Genomic DNA, 12,736 nt, shown 5'->3' with positions numbered 1-12,736 from the left:
TTGTAAGATCTTTCGATATTTACGGTACATTAAGTTGCGTTCTTGAACTAAATGGAATTTTTCGGCAGGAATATTTTAGGCACCGAAAATACTGGTAAAGAATAAACTTTCGAGAAAAAAATACAAATAAAAAAATTTCAAAAATAATAATACACATCAATAATAATGTAGCCCAACAAAAGGAGCTGCAATAATTGTAATATTGTTGGTCATTTCTGCGATGCTACAAAAAGTTTCTCGATTTTTATTCATGGAATATAACAAATAATGAAGAAAATTTATTTTCGTCTCTTTTAATTTTCAAGAGAGAATTTGAACTCAGATCTCTGCTATTCTCGACTATATCGAACGATAAAAGTTGACGATTCTTACTTGCTTATAGCTCGTGCCGATTCGCATCCGAATGCCATTTTAACGTTAATAATACATTGTACGCTGTATCGAATCTCGAAATAGCGATTTTAATGGCGAGATATCGACCATAGGTCGACGCTAATATAATCTAGAACTCATATGCGAAGGGACGACGATTCTTTCCGAGAGATGAAACATTGCGATTGGAGGGAAATCGATTCGTAATTTTGTTCCACTCTCTTCCTCCTTCTCTCTCCCTCTCTCTTCCTCTCACGCAGCCGAGTAGAAGCTTGCTATATAAAGCCCTCGGTAGCGTCTATGTAAATCCTTTTGTCTGAAATAGCAACGAACTAAAATGAGCTATAACGATTTGCATTTGTGCGTTATTTGTTCAGAGATCTTATCACAACACATGACACGAAATATCAACTTTGTCAATCTTATAGTAATAGGTATTAATTAGAATGATTAATTTTATTGATTAATTAATGCCTTGATAAGACTTAATCCAATTGACATTTTGTTCGACATAATTTTCTCCAAGTATGATTTTTTATACTTTAAACGATAAGTAAATGAAAAGCGCGCGAGCGTCAGATTCCAGGTAAAACTTGTTTTCCATCATCGTTAGATATTCGTATAATTTGAAGATATAAAAAAATGACAAGCGTGAAAAAAAACAAAGTTATAGCCTGCACAAACTATATGCAATTTATATTGCCTCGTACATTATATATAATACAATATTACGTACCCGTTTCTCGAATCCGTGGTCCCCCCGCCAGCCGTCATTTTACGAATGATCCAAAAATCGCGGGCGTTTCTGGCTCTCCGGGTAAAACAGATAACATCGTTATCTACCGTCGGTATCTAATCTCGTGAGCTGGGTGAGTGTCTCGACGCGTCTCCGGAAGATGGCGCGTCGCAACGATTCCGTCTCTCGCCCCAACCCAAGCGACGTCGTCTTCCCCCTCCCTCGAGGGCTCCCTCTCGAACTCATCAAATATTTGTATAATTTGCAATTGAAATTGAAACGTGCCTACATCCACCGATATACGCCTCGTCGGCCCGAAGGATGAGGAATTTGGCGCGGTCCTCGTAAGCGTCGTCATACATCTCGTACGTTCGTCTCCCGGGTCGCCCTCGATACTATGGTGAAATGGCATAACCGCGCTGACGTGCGAGTAGACGCGGTCGGCGATTACGCACTTGTCGGAAGACGGACCTCCTCCTCCTATCATGTCGTTTTGGCTATGTCGCATTTGGTGTGTATATATATATATATGTCTGATTGATTTCGCGCGCGATGTCGATGACACACGAGGCGACAATTATCGCAATTTATCTCGCTCTATACATGCAGGTTTATTCCTTTGCTTCTTGGTAATGACTCTGAATCACTTTAATCGGAATATGCGAGATAAATCAAAATCGGAAACGGCCGCCTTTTATTTTTCCTATTCGTTTTATCGCTCCCCGTGATCCGAACATACGTCAACGAATCTTCTTTTATGTAATTTTATCAAATTATATTAATTATAATTATATTGCGAATTATAATAATTATAATTTTATTGCGAATATAATTATTGTCATCTTTTTGTTTAGATAATCGAAGGATGGGTTGCGTTAATAGTAGGACGAACGTTTTCCAAGTGATGAACGTGAATGACCACGGTAAATCCATTGCTCGTGGACGTTTGGAGATCACCGACATAAATATTATATTTCATCAGGATGGCAAGCCGGCCACCACATGGCCGCTTCGCTGTTTACGGCGATACGGGTTTGACTCGGAGCTCTTTAGTTTTGAGTCTGGCAGACGTTGCAATACAGGCGAAGGCATATATGCTTTCAAATGTAAGAAGGCGAGAGATTTGTTTAATCTTGTGCAAACCAAAGTTCAGGTTTGTGCGGACAACCTCTTCTTCTCTGATATTAATATTTTATACATATATATCGCAAAGAAATACATCTTTTTTATCCATTAAATAGGTGTCCAAAAATGGAGAGGACTCACTGTCGAGAGACTTCTCAGTTGCGCCGCATCCTACTTCAACAATGCCAAGAGTGGTAGAGCCTAACTACTTAGATCCAATATCATCTATTAGTCATAGCCAGCAAAACGGTATCGGAAGATTGAGCAGTGTCGGAAGCAGTAGCGGTCCTATATCACCCCAAGGGACTGCGGGATCACCGTCGCCACCTCCTATGCTGCCGCCTCCGCCACCGATATCTCAGCCTCCTCTGTCCTCTTACGTCAATGAAGAAGTCTTGTCATCTGACCTCACTGAACACAACAATAATAAGAATCTTGGAAGAGCAATACAAAGGTAACGCATTATTTTAATCGATCGGATAAAACGATATCGAATATAATGTTTAATTCTCATAATATTTAATTCGTACTAATATTGTATTCTCTCTTTTATTGTTGCAGATCACCACAAACTACTGCAGTTGAGAACGCGATAAAAAATGGACTCGCAGAAACAGAATTGATACCCGTTCAGCCTAGTGCAGAAGCTACTAATTGTGACCCAGCATCGCCGTTACCGATTAATCCTTACATGAATATAGACATCTGCAGCGAAACCGTCTGCAATCGTATCTCTCCGACGCATAGTACTTCCGAAACGAATCAATTTAAGGAGGAGATTAACTTAGGTGGATCTCAACATCCATACATAAACGTAAGTCCCGGACAAGATCACATAGACAAGATTGCCATCAGAACGCGTCCACCTCCATTACCCGTTGTACAATCGGATGACGAAGAAACTTTCAAGCATTCTTACTACAACTTGCCGAGCGAGATCCAGACTTTGAAGAAGAGATTCTCCGGCGCCTCCGAAAAATCGCCCTTGGCCTCCACGCCGACAGAATGCCCGAGAGATCCCGGAGAGATGAATTACGCGGTTTTGGATCTGGATACGAGGGATTTACCTGGTACATCCGATAATAATGCAAACCTGCCGCCGTCTCCTCCCGAATCTCCAAATAAGCCGCAGATAGGCTACGTCACGATAGACTTTAATAAAACGTACGCTCTCTCGCATTCCGTCAATCGAAGGCTCGAGGAAGACGAGGAACACAATAGACGACCTAGTGACGACTGCGCGTAAGCAATTCATCAATAAGTGAGTGACATATTTTATACTTCTTATAATGAGACAGTCATGTTCCTCATTGTTTTGACAACAAGAGAAATTGGGAAAGATCGATTTAGTTTCATTATAAGCTTTTGAAAGTCATTAAACTCATTTTACTCATTTAATGAACTCGTTACGCTTTAAACTTTCGACATTTCTTAGCACACTGGAGGCTACTAGTTAATATACTACGAGATATATTTCTAGCATATTTGTATACAAATTTTCAGTGCATTTTATCAGAACAACAGTATTCATAAATAATAAGTCTTTTTTCCAAGTCGGAATAAGGCAGCATAGAAAAAATGTTTTTATATATATGACACATATAGATAAGTTTTTAGTACTTCACACACAGATTTTTTACATTTAGCATTTTACAAATTAATATTGGAGGAATTGGAAGCTAAAGTGCCCTAATCTTTTTCTGTAAATATCGTAGAGATTAATATGGCTCAAATGATTGTAACGGAGACACAAAGTATGTGGTATGAAAATATACATATAGAAAATATATGTGAATTTCACTGAGATAACAGGATCATAATATAGTGATTAATTTTAAGTGATTGCTGTTATTAATTAGTTATTGTATCCATCGTGAAGATAACTAATAACAACAAAGTGTAAATTTATAATGAATGTGAATATTTCTATAACTAAGTAATCACTTAAAATAAGATTGCAAGTGTGTCATATTTAAGTTTGATACTTGTGATGCTAACAACTAATGATATTAAAAACAATACATAGTTGATGCAAGAATTTATTATGCTCCAAAGATTATATATATATTATATATATTCATTTTTAGTAAAAATTCATATGCGATATATTTAGCATTATTTATCCATTAATATATTAATGATTCAAGTTCATTTAGCCAACTATACGATGAAGGTTTAGTCAACTTTTTCTTCCAATAGAGCTCTTAATCAGCTGTAATAAAATGCTGCAATACACATCCAAGATGTAAGTAAGCCTACATCTTTTGTGGATATAATAATCATTAATTTTTTTAAAGATATGTATATTGTTATCTATTACATTTACAATTTGTTAGAAAAAGTAAAATTTAAGCCTAATATATTATACATATTTACACATTTTATTTTAAACCAAAAATATATAGGAAATACATATAATTGAATCAAGTAAGTTTGCTTATACATCATAAAATATTTTTTGACACACACGCACACATAGAAATATAATTACACTTGCGTGTGTTGAAAGATATATAGGAAATATTGCAAAAACATATTAGATCTTTTTTTATGTAAATTGCATTCCAGTTCTCTCTCTCTCTCTCTCTCTCTCTCTCTCTCTTTCTCGCTAGAAAAAAAATTAGTTTGTGAGTCACTATTCTCGATAATTCAATCGTGTCGATTGAATTAAATCATAGAAATAACAAATCTTATTTTAGGAAGAAATATTTTATTATAAATCTGTGGAATATATTACTCTCTTATACCTTATATTACTCTCTCGCATTTTGTTTAAAATGTGTTATATTATATGCATCTATATTGCACATTTCATTTCTCTAAAAAGATTTCTTTAAGTCACAGCGACAATAAGGAATTGTTTGCCATAAAAGCAACAAATTCTTGAAATAATCGAAAAAGGAACAGTGTCATACTTTTATATAAATACATATTATATAATTAATTTTATGCAGCTATATAGATAGGTGCCTGTTTTCTTTCTGCTATTCTCTATTTATATAAAATTTATACAAAACATAATCACTTATTTATTATGCGTATTCTCTCTTCTTATGGGTAGCATTCCCTTATTTTTATCTATCGTGTGTGTGATCTATTCGGCTATAAGTTTTTCTGTTTGTTGGCCATTGTCAAATTGTTGCTTTCGCAACCGTTATTTACGTGCAATCATATCAATGTAGATTTTTCTCCCAGAATGTATATAGTTGAATTAATAATCACATCACATTTCTGTTTGTTGCAAAATTGATAATACGAAATTTGTTATTATTTGACTCATGGCGTAATACTCTTGTTATTTATTATTAATCGACGTAGGATTGTTTATAAGATTTCTATAGATAGTATTTTTTTATACAATCGCATACAATTTATAATTTATCTAATTTGCATTCGTCTCTTTACACTTGGCATTTAAAATTAAAGTCTTAATATTTGTTTCCTTTGTTATGACACAATGTCTCTCTACATTTTATGTGTTATAGATTTAAATTTTATATTACCTGTAAGAATATCAAAGAAATCTTCATCTCTTAATGATGCAAATCCAACAAAGATGAAGATTCTTCTCTGTCTTCTCTTTCTAGTCTTCTAATCTTGTTCGTTTACTTTGCGGATTGCTTACATAATTCATTTTTTTATTATATAAAGTTTCCTATTATTTATTTTATTATAATTTACCAATTAAAAAACGCCTGTGTCACAAAGAAAAAAAACAGAAATGATAATGATATCGAAAAAGAAGCGTGACACAATTTTTTTAAATATCTATTATCAAATCTCTTTTATTAATAATTATAGAATCATTTGAATTCTTCAACAAAGACAGCGAATCACATGTTAAAATAAAAACTTGAAAAATATGCACTGATGATGTTAACGTATTCACTGCCATATAAATACTTCACAAACAAAATGTAATAATTTCGCAGCTTATCATTTAAAAAATAGTTAATTGATACTAAAAAAATAATATATATCAAATAATTATAATTCGTATGATAATATTTACAATGCATAATTTTAAATAACTTAATAACATCACCTTCAAATAAATATCTAATTTATTAATATTGCATTAATATATTTTGTTTTTTTTTGTTTTTTTTTTGCGCAGGGGAAATCCTCATGGATACCTCCTCTCCCCGGGGAGGGAGAGGAGGTTATGCCGGACTCCTACCGGCTAAAACCCCTGCGGGTGTCCTCCACCGCGGTTTTACGAGGGGGGGCCACGGGTACGCCGAAGCATTCTTCCGCGACCCCCTCACCGCCTTACCTTCTGTAGTTACCGGGGGGGGGCACCTCCACTCCCGGTACCATCCATGGGGGAAATGCAGGCGGGAGTTTCCCCACTCCACGCCTGCTCCCCTCTTGCTGCAGCCCCTAGTGGCGGGGCTTCTTCCACTGTTGACTCGCCGTGGCCCCCGGTGGCGGGGCCTCTTCTTGTGCCGTGAGGGGGGCGGGAGGTGGGGACACTGCAGGGGGGCCATACTAAAGCTAAGGCTCCCCGGTCCCCGGAAGCCCTCCTCCGCTCTGCCTATAGGGTACTTCCATTCTTCCTCCTCAGGATGGATTCCGCGATGGGGCCAGAGGCCCTGGCAGCCTCCTTCTCCCCCGCAACACCCTCCTGGGGCCCTGTGCCCGTGGTGGAGGAGGAGGCATCCTTCTCCTCTCTCTCCTCTCCCTTCCGGCCTCCTCCTTCGCCGTCATGACGGTCTCGCAGTAGCAAGCTACCGCCCTCCAGGACTCCTCCGTCTCCGTCATGGCCCTGACGACCGCCACCAAGGAGAGGTCCTCACCTATAACATGGACCAGGGCACGGCGCTGCACCACCCAGGCCACACACGCCTCGAGGGTGTGCTGCGCCGTGTCCCGGTCCTCCCCACAGTGATGGCATCCCGAGGACATCTACCTCCCAATGCGGTACAGGTACTGTCCGAAACACCCGTGTCCGGTCAGCACCTGCGCCACCCTGAAAGTCATCTGCCCCCAGTCTCTCCCCACCCATTGCGCGAAGACCGGCAAAATCGCCCTCACAACTCTCTGTTCCTCGTAGGTCGGCCCAGACAATAGTCTCCGCCAGTCCACGAGGACAGAGTCCACCACCTGGCGTCTGATGGCATTCTTCGCCGTCAGACACATCAGTAATCCCCTCTCCCGGAGCTCCCGGACCTGCCAGTACGTCATTGACTGGCCCTGAGCCAGAAGCTCCAGGGGAGGGGCCCCAGCTAACAACGCCGCCGCCGCATACGACACTGTGCGGTATGCACGGGCGGCCCTTAGTACGATGGGCCTATGTGCCCCCCGCAAGAAACCCCTAATCCTCCTGGACCTCGAGGCCGCACCCGCCCAGATCGGAGCCCCATAAAGGGCCACCGAACCGACCGTGCCCACGTACAATTTGCGGACACGGCCGTCCGGCCCCCCAAGGTTGGGCAACAGCCTCCAAAGTGAGCCCGCCATCCTCCCCATTTTGGGGGCCAGCTGAGCAAAGTGCTCCCCGAACTCCAATCTACCGTCGAGGTGGAGACCTAGATACTTCATCCGTGTCCCCACCTCGACTCTGTGTCCATCTACCGTCAGGGGTAGTCTGGGGGGGAGCCCCTCGGGAGCCATCATGAAAGAAGATAGCTTCTGTCTTCCGAGGGGCCACCCTTAGACCCAGGCCTTTGATACCTCCGACCACCCCGGCTACCGCGATATTCCCTCTCACGATCGCGTCCTCCCAGTTCCTCCCCCCAGCCACCACAAGAGTGTCATCCGCGTAACAGATGACGTGGCAGCCGGGGGGAAGGACTCTCCCCAAGACCTCGTCGTACGCGAGGTTCCATAACAGGGGCCCCAAGACGGACCCCTGTGGAACCCCGCGAAGGATCTCCCGCCTTCTCAACTCCCCCCTCGCGTCACGAAAGACTATCCCTCTACTCACGAAGTAGGCCCGGACTATCCTGACCAGATATCCGGGGACCCCGTGTGCCCGAAGACCCGCGTCCACCTTATCCCACGGGAGAGTATTAAAGGCGTTGACTATGTCCAAGGACACAGCCAACGCCACCCTCCCGTCCTGGATCATCCGCTCCGAGCAGGCCCGCAGATCATCGACTGCGTCGATGGTCGACCGGCCCGCCCGGAACCCAAATTGTCGCGCGTTGAGTCCCCCGCTCCTGCTCAGGTGCTCATTGAGCCGCCCCACCACGATTCTCTCCATCAGCTTACGGACCTCATCCAGCAAACAGAGGCCGGTAGGCCGATGGTTCCGCGGGGTCCCTTCCCCCCTTAGGGAGGAGGACCAGTCTCGCCTCCTTCCAAGGGGAAGGAAAGACCCCCTCCCTGGGGCATCTCGTAAAGAGATACCTCAGGGCCCCCCCCTTTTTTTTATCGATGAGGAATTTTGTTGACGGACACCATCCACTTCGGGGGAAGCTTCGGGTAGTGCGGGACTCCAGGCTGGATGCATCCACCCAGACCTGACTACCCGCTAAACCTCACCGATGGCATCCTAACCGCTAACGGCGACTCCCCGGGAACCGCTTGCACATAACTTCCAGGGAGTCGCCTCGCGTATGCGTAAAGACGCACATCATACGACTAATTTTTACACTAAAGGACCAAGCGTGGCAAGCACGGGTTTAAGATTAAACTGAATGTGGAGCACCCCAGCGCCACTGTGCAAGTACTAGGACGCCCCGCCCGCCATGAGTGGGAGAAGTTTGCTACGGGGACATCCCCGCCCCCGCAGCCCCCCCGCCCATGACAGGTTAACACTCCACTAATAGGAAGGAAGGACAAAGACGTGGAGGAAGGAAGGGAAACGAGAAAAGGGGAAAGGAGAAGGGAGGGAGGGGACTTTTTCATGGGCCCCCCTACTTCGCCCATGGCTAGGGCCCAAACTCTACCCGGGATGCCGTCCGGACCCGGAGCCTTATTCGTCTTCATTTTCCGGACAGCATCCCTCATCTCGTCAACGGATACCTCCAACTCCTCTCCCCCTCAGGCACCCCTCCCAAAGGGGGAAAGTGCACCGCATCCCCGGCTCCCTCAGGGAAGAGGGCCCCAACCACCTCCCCGAGGAAACCAGGGTCCAGGGACTCCGTAGTCGGAGGCGCCCGCGGCCTCAGTTTATTGAGGACCAACCTACGGGCGCCCCCACGGATCCTCGTTAAGGGAGGAAATAAGGTCCTCCCAGGCCGCCGCCTTGGCACAGTATATACAGTAGCGCAACTCCCTGTCGGCACCTTTGAAGTTTGTGTAGCATAAAATGAAATGCGCATGCGCGAAGTCAGCGAGTATACTAGTACTGCCATCTGTACTTTCCTCATTCTCTCCTTTGGTTTTCGTTCTCTTTCTAACACATTATAATATGTAATATAAATTAAATTCAATAAAACTTGAATATATGTACATAAAGAAATTGTGAAAAATATAATACAAAATATATAATGCAAATATATATAAAAAATAGTATATATGACATGATGTGAATATTAATTAACCATTTTATATATGTCATATATAACTGATAGCAGAAAAGATATATACTCATAATACTCATATATAATTTATAATATATTTACATATTAATACTTATATATATAATTTTTAATATATTTATATATTAATTGTACATACGTATATTCTATACAGGGCGATCCTGAAAAACGATCCGTCTATAAAATGACGTATTCCTGACACCATTCTAAGACAATTTTTCCTTTACCAAAATTTGATTTGAAGCGTAGTTTTTGAATTATGAGCAAAAATAGTTAGTAAATCACGCGTCGAGTACAGAAGGCAGGCAGGAGCGGCGCGGCGTGCCGCGAGCGCGGGCGCAGCTGACCGCCCGACGGGTGATTATCACCGCATGAGTCGCTAACTATTTTATCTTATAACATAAAATTATGCTTTAAATAAAATTTTGGTAAAGAAGAAAATGTCTTAGAATTACGTCAGAAATACGTGTTGCTTAAAATAACGTTATTTTAATAATGAAAAGTTGTTCCGGATCGCCGGCCGTCCGACGTTGCAATCAGCTGATTGCTACACGCGATGTGTGTATGGCGGAGTGTGTGCGTAAGAGAGAGAGAGAAAGAGAGAGAAAGAGGGAGAGAGGGAGGGTAGGAGGGACAGACATTCATACACACGCACGCACTTTTTTTCTCGCTCTCTTTCTCTCTTTTACGCAACACTCATACACTCTCTCATTCGGTCTCTCACCCACACTCTCTCGGTCACTCACTCACTCACTCACCTGCTTACTCACTTGCTCACTCACCTTGTAGCAGCGTAGCGAATCTTCATGCTATGTATTGTTGTATCTGCTGCACGGTTATGATTGCTAGAGATGCGCGACACATCGAAATTTTTTCGATTATTAGTCTCACACTCGATTGACACAATACAGATTACGCGATAACGAGTTTACTGTTTATTCACTCACTATTGATTTATCGATACCAAAAATTACTTTCAAAGAAACGCGAATGCAAACAACACATGACTCGACGCGAAGCGACGGACCGCGGAGACTGCGCGACCACAAGAGTTATGTTGCCAGAAACGCGACACGCGACATCTAACAAACGACTTGCGCGTGGCGCGTGATTGACGCGAGATAAGACGAACGATCGGCTAAAACCTTCGCATTGCGAATGCGGTAGAAAACATGAATAATTATTATTTTAAAAAGCATGTGTTGTACGTTATTACGTTTTCGAAATTATTGCATTCACGATGCGAAGATTTAAGTCAATCGCAAGAATAATGTAATTAAAATTACATTATTCAATTACATTGTATGTAATTTTAATTACATTATTCTTGCGATTGACTTAAATCTTCGCATCGTGAATGCAATAATTTCGAAAACGTAATAACGTACAACACATGCTTTTTAAAATAATAATTATTCATGTTTTCTACCGCATTCGCAATGCGAAGGTTTTAGCCGATCGTTCGTCTTATCTCGCGTCAATCACGCGCCACGCGCAAGTCGTTTGTTAGATGTCGCGTGTCGCGTTTCTGGCAACATAACTCTTGTGGTCGCGCAGTCTCCGCGGTCCGTCGCTTCGCGTCGAGTCATGTGTTGTTTGCATTCGCGTTTCTTTGAAAGTAATTTTTGGTATCGATAAATCAATAGTGAGTGAATAAACAGTAAACTCGTTATCGCGTAATCTGTATTGTGTCAATCGAGTGTGAGACTAATAATCGAAAAAATTTCGATGTGTCGCGCATCTCTAGCAATCATAACCGTGCAGCAGATACAACAATACATAGCATGAAGATTCGCTACGCTGCTACAAGGTGAGTGAGCAAGTGAGTAAGCAGGTGAGTGAGTGAGTGAGTGACCGAGAGAGTGTGGGTGAGAGACCGAATGAGAGAGTGTATGAGTGTTGCGTAAAAGAGAGAAAGAGAGCGAGAAAAAAAGTGCGTGCGTGTGTATGAATGTCTGTCCCTCCTACCCTCCCTCTCTCCCTCTTTCTCTCTCTTTCTCTCTCTCTCTTACGCACACACTCCGCCATACACACATCGCGTGTAGCAATCAGCTGATTGCAACGTCGGACGGCCGGCGATCCGGAACAACTTTTCATTATTAAAATAACGTTATTTTAAGCAACACGTATTTCTGACGTAATTCTAAGACATTTTCTTCTTTACCAAAATTTTATTTAAAGCATAATTTTATGTTATAAGATAAAATAGTTAGCGACTCATGCGGTGATAATCACCCGTCGGGCGGTCAGCTGCGCCCGCGCTCGCGGCACGCCGCGCCGCTCCTGCCTGCCTTCTGTACTCGACGCGTGATTTACTAACTATTTTTGCTCATAATTCAAAAACTACGCTTCAAATCAAATTTTGGTAAAGGAAAAATTGTCTTAGAATGGTGTCAGGAATACGTCATTTTATAGACGGATCGTTTTTCAGGATCGCCCTGTATATATATTCAAAAACTTAAAATTAAAAAAAAAACATTTAGATTAAGACTACAATCACTTAAATTTTATTATATAAAATATATATATTTATGAGCAAAATGAATAAAAAAACAAGAAATATATATTTGTTAATAATATATATTTATTTATAAACAGTTGTATTTCGTTAAAAATATTTCACAAACAGAAATAATCTTGAAACTAAACTTTTTCTCTCTCAAATCAATCATCTGACCATACCTCAGCTACTCGATCCACCTCAGCATGAATCAGAAAGAGAAAATGAGAGAGTAGAAGAATAGAAACAAGAAAGTGTTTTACATTCAATTAAAATACAAATGTGAAATATGTTATAACATACAGGGCGATCCTGAAAAACGTTATGTCTTTAAAATGACGTATTCCTGACACCATTCTAAGACAATTTTTCCTTTACCAAAATTTGATTTGAAGCGTAGTTTTTGTATTATGAGCAAAAATAGTTAGTAAATCACGCGTCGGGTACAGAAGGCAGGCAGGAGCGGCGCGGCGTGCCGCGAGCGCGGGCGCAGCTGACCGCCCGACGGGTGAT

General features: G+C 41.9%; 1 protein-coding gene across 2 annotated transcripts; it reads left to right on the top strand.

Annotated features, from left to right (window-relative positions):
• The first annotated feature begins 1,314 nt into the window (after positions 1-1,314).
• Positions 1,315-9,567, top strand: LOC145959791 (uncharacterized). 2 transcript variants are annotated; one of them, XM_083078946.1, is made up of 4 exons: positions 1,315-1,619; positions 1,963-2,261; positions 2,350-2,687; positions 2,795-4,303. In XM_083078946.1, exons 2-4 carry the CDS (start codon positions 1,974-1,976, stop codon positions 3,477-3,479), a joined length of 1,311 nt encoding a protein of 436 aa, XP_082935072.1. In that variant the 5' UTR covers positions 1,315-1,619; positions 1,963-1,973; the 3' UTR covers positions 3,480-4,303. The 2 variants fall into 2 exon arrangements, with proteins under 2 accessions (XP_082935072.1, XP_082935073.1); XM_083078947.1 differs by lacking the exon at positions 1,315-1,619 and having other exon boundaries at positions 1,965-2,214; positions 2,795-9,567.
• Positions 9,568-12,736: the final 3,169 nt, after the last annotated feature.

Source organism: Camponotus vicinus, unplaced genomic scaffold, assembly GCF_025532165.1.
Source record: "Camponotus vicinus isolate PSW18456_S1 unplaced genomic scaffold, iyCamVici1.0 SCAF_1, whole genome shotgun sequence".
In the NCBI taxonomy this organism is placed as follows: Eukaryota; Metazoa; Arthropoda; class Insecta; order Hymenoptera; family Formicidae; genus Camponotus; species Camponotus vicinus.
This window is presented reverse-complemented; position numbering and strand designations above follow the sequence as displayed.

What these genes read in the sequence shown, in the direction of transcription:
- LOC145959791 (XM_083078946.1), top strand. Translation starts at nt 1,974, where the DNA reads ATGGGTTGCGTTAATAGTAGGACGAACGTTTTCCAAGTGATGAACGTG. An exon ending in TTGTGCAAACCAAAGTTCAG is followed by an intron (nt 2,262 to 2,349) that starts GTTTGTGCGGAC and finishes TCCATTAAATAG; the next exon opens with GTGTCCAAAAATGGAGAGGA. An exon ending in CTTGGAAGAGCAATACAAAG is followed by an intron (nt 2,688 to 2,794) that starts GTAACGCATTAT and finishes TTATTGTTGCAG; the next exon opens with ATCACCACAAACTACTGCAG.